At 35.0% G+C, this 16,740-nt stretch overlaps 1 protein-coding gene across 4 annotated transcripts in view; it reads right to left on the reverse strand.

Annotated features, from left to right (window-relative positions):
* The window catches only part of LOC114312456 (uncharacterized), a 63,275-nt gene extending 49,166 nt beyond the window's left edge, over positions 1–14,109 (reverse strand). For 2 of the 4 annotated variants that reach the window (XM_082880385.1, XM_028258684.2), the window contains exons 1-2: positions 13,872–14,056; positions 5,333–5,442 (exon numbers count right to left, since the gene is read on the reverse strand). In XM_082880385.1, the coding sequence (XP_082736511.1) occupies positions 5,333–5,442; positions 13,872–13,974 (213 nt within the window). In that variant the 5' untranslated portion in view covers positions 13,975–14,056. Of the gene's footprint in view, positions 1–5,332; positions 5,443–13,871 lie in introns of all 4 variants that reach the window. The other 2 variants (XM_082880384.1, XM_082880383.1) reach the window with 2 other exon arrangements.
* Between the last annotated feature and the right edge of the window lie 2,631 nt (positions 14,110–16,740).

Below are 16,740 nucleotides of genomic sequence, written 5' to 3' on the forward strand. Positions count from 1 at the left end.
ACACGACCATACAGTGTCTCTTATCCTCTTTTATTTTTATGTATTTTCTTGTTTTGTTACTTTCTCCAAACTCAAGTTAGTTAGTTTCTATCCTCCTTGAGTTTGCGGGGGGCTGTTAGAATTTACCATCACCTACCACCACTACAACCTCACCTACTCCACTAAACCTAACCCACTACACCACTACCACCTCCACTTCACCTACTCTCCACCTACTCCCAAACACACTCCTATATAATAGGAATCCTTGTAATTGTAATACAACACAACAATATATATCAATCAATAATACATAAATATTTACAGTTAGGCCCTGATTTTTAGCGATTGTTTCCTAATTTCATGTAAAATTAGTTCCCTAAATTAGTGTCCTTTGTACTCTATATTTTGTATGTTTTCCCTCAGTTAATAAGAAGAAGAATCAATCATCTATAAAAGGTCTAAAAAATGTTATATTAATTCCTAAAATTAAACTCCCAACAAATAGCAGGGACATAAAGAAAATGTAGTAGATACAGTGCTGACACAGTACCTCCAACAATATCCACCGAACTAAATTATGTGGAGAATTAAAAAATAACAAATAAATAAATAACACCACAACTTGATTGAGGTCTCTACACAAGAAAGAAAATGATAGTATAATGATGTATAAACATTTAAGGAAAAAACTATCCAAATAATGGAATAAAATCATAACCCAACCATCTTTGCTCAATGCCAAAGAAGTCTGATTAGAATTTTGTAGCTAACATTGGGTTAAAAGTTGAAATGTTGCACGAGCTGAGACCATTTTAAAGGGTGAAGAAAAATCAAGAAAGGATTTGTAGCAGTGAAGAACTAATCATGGTGCTGAATTACACGGACCAAATTTTCCTGTTGATACACCACCAAGTAGTAATTTAAGTGCATTCACTTCTCCAACATACTCCGAGACTAATGCATCGTTTGGAAACAAACTATTTTAGTAACTTTTTGCCTTTTTACAAAAAGATGTGCAGAAGAGTAGAAAGAGTGATGTGATAACTTATAGTAACTTTTTGACTTTTTGGCTAAAATAGTTACTCCCCAAATGAGGCCTAAGGCTTAAGTTGCAAAAGTAGAGAGCACAGAGAGGACAGCATTTGAATAAGCAATTGTAAATAAGAGACAAGAAGAGGGAACTGAGCAACTGTTTCCTGTTATCGGAGAATCTTCTCAATGATGTTTCATTGAACCTCATGTCTGTGTACTTTAAGTCCTATTGGAGGTCCAGAAGGTTGGAAAGGAAATTCAGTTCTAGGAAAAACCACCATTTCAAATAGCTTTCCAAATTTGAAAATGAAACATAGCGGGAAAGGACATAGGGGTGATATTTCACATTTCTTTTTTGGTTATTTTGCTGGAAGAAGATGACTTATAAAAATTGTTTGCCTTTATTTTTAAACAGAGGAAGTGATGAAAACAAAAAAGGTATTGGATGAGGAAAGAATTGAAAATTTTTCATCCCCTCTCTTACTGAATCTTCAGGTAAGTAACTGTCCCACAACAACCACCATCTCACACAAATGTACATACACACAAATGCATATGCATAATACTTATATGTGTGCATGTAAATATTATGTGCTCAGATGCTCTGGATTTCGTGCCGCGGTAATGGGTCCCTTCCAGAATTTAATAATCTATGTTTCCAAACTGAATTGCTTCTTTTTTAGGAGAGTTTGTTGTTTTTACTGTTTGGTTATCTACCAGTTTGATTTCTGGTTGAGATGTATGAAATGATTAGACTGTACTTAATACATGGTTCATTATCTGCTAGGACATTGGGAGGATTGCCCGGTTAGAAATATACATGACTGAAAAGATGAGCTTAGCAACATAAAAACATCTCACGAGCAAAAAAAACAACAAATGTTAGTCTATTATTTTATTTCTCTTCAAACTAATTGTTTTTGAGCCATTATTTTGTTTAGCTCTTTAAATTAATTGTTTTTAATGCACGGTTTCAAACCAAACTGAATCAAATTTAATAGGTTGGGGTTCGTTCAGTTTTCTCATCTTATGGTTTGATTATCGAATCCAACTTTTTGAGAACTAAGTCAATCTGTTTAGTTCTGGGTTGGACACCAATGCAAACCACATACTAGAACTCAATGTATGATGAAAAGAATGCAATAAAAAGTTCTCAAGAATGGTATTCAGCTTCTCCCACGAGATAGTATTATTTTTATTAGCAGAATTGGATGGACTTGAACATCGAAAAGAATAAAATGGTTAAAGACCATATCCAGTTGGTCTTGTAAAAACATTTTGGAAGGAAAAAACCACTTATATAATGAGTGCAGCAAGCCCTACATGGAATAAGTGAAATAAGGTTCTACGCTATATTGGCCGGTTCCAAAACTGTCAACTTCCTTTGAGAGAACTTTATCTATCAGTAGTTCAACATCTATGGTTAAACCCTAGTCCTTATTCCTCTTCAAGTCTAATGCATTACATTTAATGTCTTTCATATGTAATTTACATAAATTTTGAGTTCTTTTATATGAAATTTAATGTGGGTTGAGCGCCCAACCCCAATTTTGCCTAGACACGACAACAATCAATATATTTATGTCTCTTTTATGCATGTTATATAATCAAAATATGTAATCTAAGATATTATTTAGGGAAAATTACAACAAAAAAAAAAAAGAAGAAAAAAAAACTACCTAGGGTTTGACCCTTTGTAACAAATCAAATTCTGGGGTTTTAATTTCTTCTATTTAAACCCTAAGTTTTGAATTAAATATCAATCTTAGTCATCTGTCCATATCTGCTAACTTATCTAACGAGAGAAAAAAAATATTACGTGTGGCACTCGTTCATTTGTCCTTCTGAATTACTATTAATCCTTAATTATACTAGACCACAACCACCATACCACACATTGTGAGCCTACAATGAACCTGTGCACATGATATCAAATCCCCATTCCTTAAATATCTCTCATGCAGCCACTGTCCTCTTTCCAGCCCCTTTTCTTTACAGTGATTCGTCAATAGATATCACCTCGTCCCCATTGTCATCCAACAATTTCAATTCACCATCGTTGTTGTCCAACGATTTGTCATTGATTGATGACCATTACCTGTAGATCAATGAGGCAAGGGGTGGCACTAGACAGCGAGGGGGCTCTATGAGAGGGTGGGGTTGCCTAGAAAAGTGGCGTCCAGTGGTGCAATGTAGCTGGGGAAGGGAATGAGGAGATTGTGGTGCTTGTATAAGGGGAGGCCAGTAGTGACGATGTGGCAAGGAAAGGAATGAGGGAAGTGGGGGGTGTTGGTGACACTAAAGGGTTTGGGGATGGATCTAGAGAAGATGGTCATGGGAGAAGAAGGTTTTGGAGGAGGGGGTGACCAGATAGGGCGGCGTGGGGGTAGATCTAAGGGATGGGTGGTGGGGTAGGGCAAGAGGTAGGTTGTGCACGGGTGCCAATTGATGGGTGATGGGGATTGCCGGCAGTGAATAAAGAGAAGTAGGCGGGTTTGATCTTTGAAAATAGTAAGGTTTTAATGATAATTTTGTTCAACATATAAAGTTATTATAAATATTTTTGTAAAAAGATTGGTTTAATGTCAAAAATGCCCATTTTTTGTTAGTTTTACTTAACAGAAATAAACATATGATTGAGATTGAAACTAAATAAACAAATTGGGGTTTAAATTGCAGAAACTAAAACCCCAGGATTTAACTTGTTATAAGGGTCAAACACTAGGATATATATATATATACACACTTGAAAATGCAATTTGTGGAAGATAAAGCTTCATAAATATAATATATGTAATGCATACTTTTATGCTTGGTTTCTTATTGCATATCTTTTTTATTTTTTATTTTTTTATCTTAGTCTATATCGTTATATTTTACATATGTTAGAAGTTATCATTGCATATTTTACTTTATGTTGGTCATGCATTTTTATTTCAAACAAAGAAATTTTATTTAAAAATAACATTAAAAAACATACAAACATACAAGAGGAGAACAAGGAGTCCATAAAAAAGGAGATAAGATATTACATAACACATAGCTCTCTAATCCCTATTAATAAAAAAAAACGGACTCCCCTTAAAAGGGGAAGAAACCAAAGCCCAAAATGATAATATATGACAAAATGAATCCCATATTCACTCTATATCCTCAAATTTATCTTCAAAGGTTCTTGCATTCCTTTCCAACCAAATTTCCCAAAATATAGTAAAGGTGACACAATTCGATCAAGCATCCACCTGATAGATTGAAAGGATGAACGAAGAACGCAAACCTCCCAGATCAAAGAAATTGAAACTAGGCTTCTAAACATTTATGTTGCCTTTCCTCTAGTTAAGTTAACCCATTGCGGGGTAGAGAAGTCTAGATTTTCTTGCATTCTTTGCAATTGAGCGAGTGAGTTTCCGAAGGAGAAGGCTCGGTATGTATGATTTATTTTGGCTCACATTCAAGGAAGATGGCATTGGAGTGTCCGGATCAAAGTCCGACTAATCCCCAAGGGTGCACAGGCCCTTGGCAAGGAGTTTCCTGCAAGTGCATCATGGTTAATTCAAGAGTTTTCTCTCAGTCCGATGGCCTCAAGGAATTGTTAACACCTAAGAGGTTTCAATCCCTGAACCTTCGAGGGAGTACACTCCCAAGACCTAAGGCCTTGCCACCAAGCTAACCCTTTGGGATTAAGGAAGATCGACAATTAAAGACAAGATAAGATAGAAATCAAATAGAAAAAAGTCTGATGAGAATATTTCGCTCAAGGACAAGACTAAAAGCCCTTGGCTAGCTTTTAAGAACTACTTGGCTAAGCATTTTTTTTAGCAGAGCTTTCCTTAACTAGCTGACCTTACTTCGTAACCTCAGTCTCCCTCTCCCTTTCTTTTTAGTTCGAGTGACTTCATAACCTCAACGCAGCCTTTATTCCTACCTCCACTCTATAACTACCTAGCTCATATTTGAAAGGGTAGCCCTTGGCCCAATATGGAGCGTAGACTAACTTTTTCCAAAATGCTCTATCTTAAGAAAGCATACCATTTTGGCATTTAACTGAACTCAACTAGGGGATATAAGTTTATGACAAACCTTCTTTTTTATAAGATATGACAAAATAATATAATAAGCAATAATTTCATGCTACAATTGAAAATCACATATCACATAATTGGACAAAAAATTATCAAAAAGAAAATTGGTAATGGCATTGGAAAAAATGACTACAACAATGGTAAATAACTAGGATAAATCTATCTGGATTATATTAAAATGGTAGCAAGCAATAAAGCTTCAACCAATTGAGATACAGAGCTTGTTTAGGGTAAACCTTTTGGCAATGTTTGATAACTTCACAAAGTCGTTCTTGCAGTTCAGGCATCTTTCCACCGTAGTCTACCATTACAACTGCCCTCATCCTTGAGCACAAGGCCAAGATATCTGCCCAAAGGTATTCCATTAACTTTGAAGCATCAAAACTTAACACCATATCACGTTCAATAGAATCTCTATTGCTTAAAGATGTCTATTTACACACATGCATCAAGAGAACAACTTAAGAAGCATACATCAATTTACATTTTACCAAACCAATGCAAAATTCACAAACTAAAATGATTCATTTGGCTAATGAAAAAAAAAAAAAAATGAAGGGAAGACCAAGGCATAGGAAGAAGAAAATAAATTATTTTCCTTCCAATTTCCCTCCTACTTTAAGATGTGTCAGATTTAAAAATAAATAAATAAATAAATAAAATTATGAACTGATAAGAAATCATGAAAATTTTGAAAATACCAATATCGAAAACTAAAATTTCTCACATAATTTCATCATATTTTATTTTCCATCTTGTTATTACTTTGCATCTAAGAAGCACTGACACTTCTAAGAAGGTAACGTGTTGTGTCTGACAATTTGTCGGACATCAACACGACACGACACTCGTCAGACACTTCCCAACATTTGGACACACACAAAACACATTACAAGTTTAAATAAAATATTTTGGAATCCAATGACAAAACAAAAATAATGTAAATTTATAACTATTCCTCTCCTTGAGACTTTAAATATTCAAATATATGACTTATAATAATTATCTATATAATAAGGGACAGGGTTTTTAAATTCATCCTAGAGACAATTGTTCTACTAGGACATTTTAATGGTCATGATTCATTTACGTATTTAGATGGACGGCTGAGATGATAACCTTTTCTCTCACCTTACCACAACTTCCCGCCCAACATCCACACCCACCCACCCACCCACTCTCTACAAAGGAGAGACCCACGCTCATCGAACTCTCCCTATAAACTCTCCTCTCTTTCTTTCAAAACACCCACCCTCTCTCTCTCTCTCTCTCTCTCTCTCTCTCTCAGCCTTATTTCCCACCGTAACACTGGTACATCTTTCTCTCTCTCAGCCTTACTTCACTTCTACAACATTTGCAGTTTGATCCAATTGAGAGGAGAAACCATCGATTTGACGATTTCTTCATCCGAAAGCACAGGCGGCAGATCCATCAGTTTGGGCACAGGAGGGGGGACGTCCTAAAGCATAGAGGAGGAGCAAGGAATCTCTTTCCCCTACCACTACTCTGCATCAATCAAATCTTCTAATTTTGTTTCTCTTTTTCAAATTTATGTACTTTTTTTTTTTCTTTTGTGTGGTGGTTGGTGAGATTGGTGGCGTTGTTGCGGAATTATGTCCATGTGATTACTGTTAATGAAGGTTAGACAATTTAAAGACCTGGGTTTGTTTTGCTTTTTTTTTTTTTTTTTTCCTTCTTTTTTTTTTAGAGAGAGACAAAGGGGTGGTTTGGGATGTCCTAAATAAGTGCACTTTTTGACTTTTTTATAAAAAATGTGAAAAAGTAGAGAGATGTTGATTGATGTGACCCAAAAAAGATAAAAAGATGGATTAAAATAGGTTATGCCAAACAAGGCTAAAGTGCAAATCTATGCATACAAGTTATGTGGCTGAGATGTTTTAGCGGTTTTGTGAATTTCTATTCAAACCTTGCTTATTAAGACTTTTTGAGATTTGAAAATTTCAAAGGGGAGCGTGAAGAAAATGCATCAGAGGCTTTTGGTGATGATAATGATGATGACAAGGCAGATGTATTTGGGGGTTTTTTGATGATGATGGCTTTTGGTGAGAGAGAATGAGTGGCATCAAAGGCTTTTGGGTTCTGTGTTTCTAACCTTAAGATGTGTTTGGGTTTTTTTTAATTATTTTTTTTATTTTTTTTTAAAGTTTTGTTTGTTCTTTATTTATATAGATTTTTTTTTGTAGGGTTAGGATTTAATTTTTTAAAAAGTTTTGGATATGAAATAATATTTGATCTTTATAAAATGGGTTTTGATTTTAGTTTGATTTATGAAATGGATTTAATTCCTTAATGGAAAATGAGTGTTGATTTTTTATGGTTTTGAAAAAGTTTTTGAAATTGGTGTTGAAAACATATTTGTTTGGTTTAATTTTTTAGAAATTATTTTTAGACTGGTTTTCATTTGTTATTACTCAACTTTTTTTTTTTCTCTCCATATTTTAGTCATTTTTTTTTATACTTTTTAGATATATCAAAATTAGATGCATTTAAAAAGTAAAATACGAAAAAAAATTCATTAAAAAAGACAAAAATTCGAATAAAAATGCACAGATTTTTGTTTGAATTTTCTTTATTGTTAGAATTTTTTAATATTTTAGTAAATTTGTTTTACTTTTCATATATATTTAGATTAGGTGCATTTAAAAAGTACAAAAAAAATAAGTAAAATACAAATTAATTTCTATTTTTTCAAAAAAAACAAAAAATAATTTAAAAAATAAAATCAAACCAAACCGCTATACCATGTATTATTTTTAATAAAAATTCAATAAAATTAATAATTTTTATAAAAAATATTAACTTTGATATTAGAATAATTTGAAAACATTTCATCATAAAATACTAACATTTAATTTTATAATTTTTTAATAAAAATTTAAATAAATTTAATGAGCTGAACTTTTAATACATATAATAGCATTATAGTAGAAATTAAAATTTTCTCACAAAACTTAAGAAAATTTGAAAAAGTTTTTGAAATGGGTGTTGAACTAAGGGACTCATCGCCACCTCCGCTCTGTGACTGTCCACCACCATTGAAAAGGAAAATCTTAATATTATGTTTTAATAATTTTATTTTGATTTATATTTTAATCTCATTATTAATTGCACCGTGCCTTCAGGTACGGGCATACACTAGTCCTTATTTATGACATATAATAAATTTATATATTTTGCACATCTCCTATGTGTTATGTCCTACATTTTTTAAAAATTTACGTGCCAACGTGTTCGTGTTGTCGTATCACGTGCCTGTGTCCATACTTCTTATCTTTGCATGGCATATGCGCACATCCATCATTTTTCCCTATGTGAGAATGCCATATACTATGCTTGTGTGTTAAGTGACTTGAACATGCTATGGTAGTATCTTGAAGATGCCTGTGGATTACTCTTAAAGAGTTGTGACAATGTTACGAGAATATGAAATTAAAGTAGAATTCTCCTCATGCTTCACTAAGTAGAGTGTATCTGAGTGACTTCATGATCTTTTATTTCTTAATCAAGATGCTCAATTGTCTCATGTTCATTTTTGCTATCTTTTGAGCTTTGTATAAAAATTAATCAAGATTAATTAGGGATAAGCGGGATCACTAGAGTAGTCCCAATTAATTAACATAAGCATGATTAACCTTAGTAAGAGTAATTAATTACCCTAGTCATGATTAATTAGTTTTAATGAACTTAATTAATTAAGTGGATAGCTCATTTGATGGGTTAAGGAGAGAACGACAGGTTAAGGAGAGAACGACACCTCCAAATTGATTATTTCTTCCTATTTTTGGTGATGGAGAAGTGGCTAATATATACATATACACTTTCATATGTCTATAATGGCTGAATAAACAAGGAAGAGAAGAGCTTAGGGAAAAGCTTGTGTTGTAGTCTTGTTTGAGAGAAGAGAAAAGGAAAGACAATAACGGGAAAAAATCAAGAAAAAGAAAGGAGAAGGGAGAAAATTAACAAAACTCTACTTGTGCTTGCTAATTAAAGTAAGAATTCATATTTGCTATTTGTTTCTTTCATTTTAATATGTTAATAGTTTGATTATCATGTGTAGGTTAGAAGAAAATAGATTGGATACCATGAATGAAGAATTAGAGAAGAACTTGGTATTCTCCCTTTCAAATTGAGACCTTCAAGATCAAGACCATTAAACCAAATAAAACCAAGCCTTAAGTCCCATCAAATGGGGTCAATTACATGAATCCTCTTTCACGCGGCTCTATCAAAGGTCATTTCGTTAGTCAAATTAAGTAGATTCATATCTCTATTTACAACGTTAGGCAACGTTAATCTAGGCCTACCCGGTCCCCTAACACTTCCATCTACCGTTACTGCATCGCATCTCTTCACTACTGCCTCTATTGGTCTCCGTTGAATATGACCAAACCATCTCAATCGATTTTCTCTCAACTTATCTTCTATCAGTGCTACTCCTACCTATTCCTGAATACACTCTTTCCTAATTCTGTCTTATCTAGTTTTGCCACACATCTACCTTAGCATCCTCATCTCAGCAACACTCACCTATCAAGACCATTGTATATTTAATTTCAGACCTTAGAAGGTTTGTAGGAGTGTGAAGCACCTTAAACTCTTGGAAAAGAACCAAAAACTCGAAATTGGGCACAGCCACTCTACAGCCTATTGGGCGTTTAGCGAGCGTTGGCCTCTAGAATTTGAAATTTTGGAATTTAATATGGCTCAAGCACCCAACCACTGTTTAGCCTAAAATGATCTATTTTTGAAGTGCAATTCGATTACCAACCTTAAGAGTGCCCAAGGACACTTTAACGAGGATTTAAGAGCTATAGAATGGGCCTACATTGGTCATTGGCTCATGAAGGTTGAAAACAAGAAAATTAGTAGGTTACATTAGGTATCCTTTTTTCAACGTGCACAATATGTTATGTAGGATTGTTGAATTGAGAGCATCAAAGAACACTTCAAAGAAACTGAGGTGAGTAATGGGAATTATCGGAGCAAGGTTTTAATACAACTTTTACTCAATGCTTTATTATGTACAATGCTAATATTATTCTTGTTGTTCATATCAAATGCTATGTTCTAGACGCATTTTGGGAGCCTTGGCTATATGTGATTGAAAAGTTATCAGCTTATCGTTTCACCACATGGGGAATCTTGATGAGCTAGCCCATTTTGTTGGCCAACGTGATGAGTACAACATGACTATGACAAAGAGCTATGTTTCTTGTTATATAAAATTATACTATCCTTTGATTTAAATTAAGCATTTATGCTTTTGATTACAATGTATTCATGGTAACGTGTGCTCCAAGATTCTTATTATTCACTGAGCTGATGTAGCACACCCCATTTATTTACATATTTCAAAGGACAAAGCTTGAGGTGTGGATTCCATCTTTTGTGTACATTTATGTATATATATAGAGATGTGAATGAAGTTGTGCTATACCTTTTGGAGATTGTGTGTTTAATTATGAGATATAGTGTAATATCTTGTGAGACAATGTTATATACATGTATGTAATGTGGCTTTTGTGTATGGCCAAAGGATGTAATGACTTCTTTTTTTTTTTTTTTTTTTTTGATTAATAAAAAAGGCCGCTCCCGTGGGGACATCATTGCATCTGTGGGCCCTGGCCTAGGGGTAACCAGTTACTGACCAGATTTAACCTAACCCATAGAAAGGGACCTACCATTGGGGCACACAAATGGACCTCACCCATCCGCCACATAGGAAAAGAAAAAAGAGAGAAGGATAAATCACTAAGACCCAAAATTCCTATGTCATCAGCATTAATGAACTGAAATTAAAATACACACGCGTCCAATCATTACACATACTCATTCACAACATCATAGCAGGTTTATTATATCGAAGCACATCTATCTATTCTAATATATAAAAGAGGGTTGTTATTTACCCCTACCTTTTTTCTTTGGGCCCCCCTACTTCTTTAAACCCCCACCTTAATTCCAACTATACCCTCTCCCTATCCACCCTTCCAACACAACCACTACCAGCTCCGGCCACACCCTCCTTCACCATTCCCATCTCCAACGACCAATCCATTGCCCTAACTCCTCTCAACTTCGGCTACCATCACAGCCGACAACACCGATGTATTCAAGGTTGGCCTATATTCACCAAATCTCATTCAAATATGGAGTATCATTTCTCAACAATCTAATCAATGAACAAAGCAGAAGGATTTGAACCCGAAAGCAATTTGATTGGTGTGAATCAGATTGAAATCGAACAAGTAGTGAGGGTAAAAGAAAGCCCTAATCCCTCTCAAGTCCAATCGCGATTGCCAATGCAAGTCTCTATCGGCGAAGCGAGTACCCGATGTTTCTCATCAGCGGACTTCTCTACGAACAACCATGGCTTCTCTCTCCAATTCTTCTATTTCCTCTGTCCCTTTCTTCTCTCCAGATTTGGATCGGGATGGTTAGGTCGTGACGGCAAGAGGCGAGCAGGGGCGACGACATGGCTGGATCGTGATGGCGAGAGGTGATAGGGAGATCATAGTTAGGAGGAAGGGGGTGGCTAGGGTTAGGGTTTCAAAAGAAGAAGAAGAAGAGACAGGTGCGACTGTGATGATGGCGGTGGTTGGGGGTGAAGGGAAGGTAGTTAGTCGTTGTTGAAAGTGCGAAATTAGGGTTTGGGAAATTATGGTTAGAGGATTAGGGATGAGTGTATAAATGAAATTTTATCTTGAGACAAAATTATAATTTAAAAAAAATAAAAGACAGGATCAAAAGAAATAAGGGAGATGCACCAATAAATCCCAAATTCCCATCTTATGATCCAGTTAGTCCTAACTTTTATCTTATAATCCAATAGGTCCCAATCGAGTGTTAATGACCAAATAATCCATGTTCCCCCACTTGTGGAACCATGTAGTAAGGGTAAATGTGGAATCCTCCTAATGTGGAATTTACGTCTATGCCCAAACCCTTACTGTATTAGTTTTTGTTTTCCCTCCGAACTGATCGAAATGGAAGAGACGTAGATGGAAAGGTGTGTATTGTCCGATGTTAATGGCGTAATGTTGGGTAGGGCACATCACGACTCGTAATTGGCAGCGTGGAATTATTGGTTAGTGGGAGAGTACAACACCAACTCTCTTTTCCTGTAAACCCTAAAATCTACGCAACCCCTCTTCTGGCAATACATTGACGTTGGTGGGTTTGAGTGGCTATGACACTGTTGTATTTGCATGTGCCAACCGGAGACCTATTGCGATGGCGTAAACCACAGCAGTGCAAACCCAAGAAAACAACACCACAAAAGGTAGACTGATGACAAATGTTGGTCTCCGGAAAAAATGTCACCAAACACATGCAATATCCCCGTATTCTCTCTCCCAAAACAATGAGTTCACTGTTAATCAATGAATATCCCAACCCACATGTTAACATTTCCTTATCCAATAAAAAACGGAATCAATCATCTAGAGAATCAATCACATAAAGGGTATTGATGTAAAACCAAATCTATTCAAATCAACACAAAAAAAACTTGCCAAAAAATTAGGACTAAATGGTGTACAAAAAAAACTTCCAGGACTAAATGGTTCAATGTTTCTCCATATAAGATTTATGGGTAATTTTTCCTAGAAATAAAGTAGGTATAAATAGCAGGCCTGGTGGTGTTGACATTTTGGCGGTGTTTGGCAAGTTGGGTTTGGGAGATTTTTTTGCCACTGCAAGTCTCAATCGGCGAAGCGAGTACTCGATGTTTCTCATCAGCGGACTTCTCTACGAACAACCATGGCTTCTCTCTCCGATTCTTCTATTTCCTCTGTCCCTTTCTTCTCTCCAGATCTGGATCGAGATGGTTGGGTTGTGACGGCAAGAGGCGAGCAGGGGCGACGACATGGCTGGATCGTGACGGCGAGAGGTGATAGGGAGATTATAGTTAGGAGGAAGGGGGTGGCTAGGGTTAGGGTTTCAGAAGAAGAAGAGATAGGTGCGGCTGCGATGATGGCGGTGGTTGGGGGTGAAAGGGAAGGTAGTTAGTTGTTGTCGAAAGTGGGAAATTATGGTTAGAGGATTAGGGATGAGTGTAGAAATGAAATTTTATCTTGAGACAAAATTATAATTTTAAAAAAATAAAAGACAGGATCCAAAGAAATAAAGTAGGTATAAATAGCAGGCCTGGTGGTGTTGACATTTTGGCGGTGTTTGGCAAGTTGGGTTTGGGAGATTTTTTTGACTAAAATCTACAAAAAGACAAAATAGGCTAAAATAAACAATAAAACAAAATATCATATCAAACCCATAATCATTTCACTTTTTCTCACAAATATCTAATCCAACTATAAAAAAAAATCCAATCATATTCTCAAACACAAATATTTTAGCCTACTAAAATAATCAAAAACTAAAATAGTCTACTAAAGGCTTCGCGTCTCATATTTTAGGTTTTTCCAAAATACACCTATATTTGGTGTTTTTGTAAAAATTATGGAAAGAGCCTCGAACCCATAACCATGAGTTTAATAAATGAAGCTCTTGCATACATACTACATATGCATATGCACTTTTCTTGTTATGATTTATATGATATTATTTTTTTAGGCATCGCGAGTGTGGACCACTAATATGCATATATGAACACAGTTATATATGTATGGGATGAGAAAGAGAGCGATTAAAACCCCATAAGTAGAAAAGTCCAAAAACCCAAATGATAAGCAAAGATTTTCTGAAAGATGATAACAGGATATTAAGAAAAATTGTCAAGTAAAAGGAAATAACCTGTCTGGATCCGACTTCTTGAATTAGATTTAAGTCGCCATTTGACTCGAGAAAGAGAGGATTGGAGCACCTTCAGTGCCACCTCCAACTCTCCAGTTTCCATAGATGAAAGTCGCCAGAAAAATGGGCATCAACTACGCGTATTTGTTTTGTTTTTTCGGTGTAGTACAATTTTGCAAAAGTTTTAAACACTTGGGGACCCCTTAGGTTTCTTGTTATTATAAAGATGCCCTTCTACACAATCTATTTTACACTACAAATTTAACTTTTTACATTATAATCCTTTTAAAAAATTTAATTTTTTATTATATCTAATTTTGTTGTTGACAAGTCTATCATATGCTTGGAAAGTGGGCCTTAAACTTTCTCGGTGGTTTTAGATGATTTTAGGTCGGTCATAATGTAGCCCTAAAATGTCAAAATATATCAAGAATATTTAGGATATGTTACGGATTGAGTTGGAAGTCTCTTCTGGACTTGAAAAAGGCTTAGAATTCTTTCACATTATGATCTCACGCATGACTAGTGTTTTTTTAGCTGTAATACTATTTTAGTAGTGGAATGGTCAAAAAAGGCCAAGCAAAGATAGATGATAAGCTAAAAGTTTGGGTAGAAGTTATATCTGTTTCTACTATAGATCACTATATGTAATGGAAAAAGATAATAGCTTTAGCGAGAATCTAGATAGATTCTTTCACCAAAATTGAGCTTTTGAAAGGTAATGAATAATGAATAATATTCTGTCTCATAAAGTTTAAGAGTGACAACTCATTAATATAGCTTTTAAGCATTCAAGATAATTATATGTTTTGTGAGATCAAGCATTGTTGATCGTGTTTTCAAAAAGGATAATGCTTATCTATTTAAAGAGAAACTAGGGTTAATCAGATGTTGACATCTGCTTTAAGGGCATTAAATTCTTATAAAACTAATTAAAAGTTGCATAGATTGTTAAGAGAAACTTTAACAATACTCTTCATTTTTTACAAGCTAAAATATAAAAAGATGTAATTCTTTATTTTTCTTAATTCATTTTTTAACTATGTACTTGAGAGGGTAATTTGTATAGACAAATTGGACCGAGCTAGGTGAAAGGGTTTTTGGGAGTTAGACCGAATAACAAACTGTGATAACGGTTCAGATAGCCCAATATTGGGCTAAATCTGTTAAAGACGAGTCAAAGATGGTTGTTAGGGTATAGACTTAACTATTTATGCACGGTCAATAAGTAGACCGAGGTAACTTCAATGGAGAAGGCCGAGCTAGCTGTAGCTCAACAGAGCGCTACTCTATGCTCAGATTTAACACTACTCGGCTCGAAAGTAGAACAAAGCAAGATAGCTTGGTTGAGTGCAGCAATAGCCGAGCAAAGAGTTTTGTCCATCTTACATGGTTAGCAGTGGGGGTGTTCCAGGGATAAGCATTATCCTTTAGGAATGGGACTCTGCTAAGGAGAATTAGAGTCCTACTAGGATTGTGTCACGTGAAATCTATAAAAGCTCATAACATAACCTATTCCCAAGTATGGCAATTCATATTCTCGAATTCACAAAGCTTTAGTGTATTTTGTCAACTTGCTGACTTAGGCATCAAAGGGGTTTTCGGCATACACCAGCCAGCTAGCTCACGTTTGTGTTTTCAAGTGATAAGATGACGACGTTTAGATGAGTGTAAACTTGATCAACAAGATTATACGAGAAGGATTATTTCGTGCTCGTATAGTACTCCAAAACTACTCTTTATTTTACCTATTTATGTACACAAATTGTTTAAAGAGTCTCAAAAGACTCTTCAAATGTAGCTAGTCTTGAAGAATTGTGTTAAAATAGCTATTCTAATAGCTAGTTCATTGGAGTGACTAAAATACAATAATACTAACTATAATAGCTATAATAAGTCTCATTTAAAGAGTTTATTAAGATGCTCTTAGTAAAAGAGATTTTTACCATAAATAATAAATTTTAGCAATGACAGTTATTTGTTACTACTGTTGATTAGAGAAAAAATGGTTGAAGTAATTGAAAGGCGTTCAATCAATATGGAGATGACAACATATTTATTATGTGTCTTCTTGTGTACCAAAAGTGACATCGACAAATTTCAAACATATCTCATCTCTAACCTCACACATTATCTTTTCACCCACCTACTTCATATATCATTCATTGTCTGTTTCTCTCTCATTTCTTGTTTTTCTTTCATCTTTTCCATCATTACAACAGAGGATAGTGGTAGTGGAATGGGAAATAGAGGGAGTAAGAGTAGTGGAGGCATGAAAAATTACAATGTTTTAGGACCTACTGTTATCAAGGTCGTACAGAAGGTCCTATGGCGTGATATATATATATATATATATATCTCACACATACATACACATCAGAGCTAGTCCAAGGTGGTGACACCTGTGGGGTGTTACATTGAGCAGTGCTCTTGTCTTTAGCCACCAAGCCACAAAATTTCATAGTCTCGCAATGCCTTGTCGAAGATTTCAGCATATCTAAATCCCTCATTTGATTTATATATTCGGAAATGGTGTGGTACGACTATTGTGTAGGTAAGGCCCATATGGTATGACCCATGAAACCCTACAATTTTCTCACAAGAACATGCCATGACAGACACAATAATATAACCAAAAAGTCATCTTTCTCATTGAACTAAGAGTTAAGAGATTACAATTCACCATGTATGTTCCCACAATACTTGGGATTTGTATCCCAGTTCAATGAATTAGATAGTCTTACAAAATATAAGCCTTTAGGGCATACAATACAACAAAACAATTCAATTTTTGATAGTCCTGTTGCAAAAATCCCATATTCAAAATAACAAAACACCCATGAGTCAACTTTTCCCAAAAGGAGCTATT

The sequence above is a fragment of the Camellia sinensis genome, chromosome 7 (assembly GCF_055761805.1).
Source record: "Camellia sinensis isolate YWXY chromosome 7, ASM5576180v1, whole genome shotgun sequence".
Taxonomy (NCBI): Eukaryota; Viridiplantae; Streptophyta; class Magnoliopsida; order Ericales; family Theaceae; genus Camellia; species Camellia sinensis.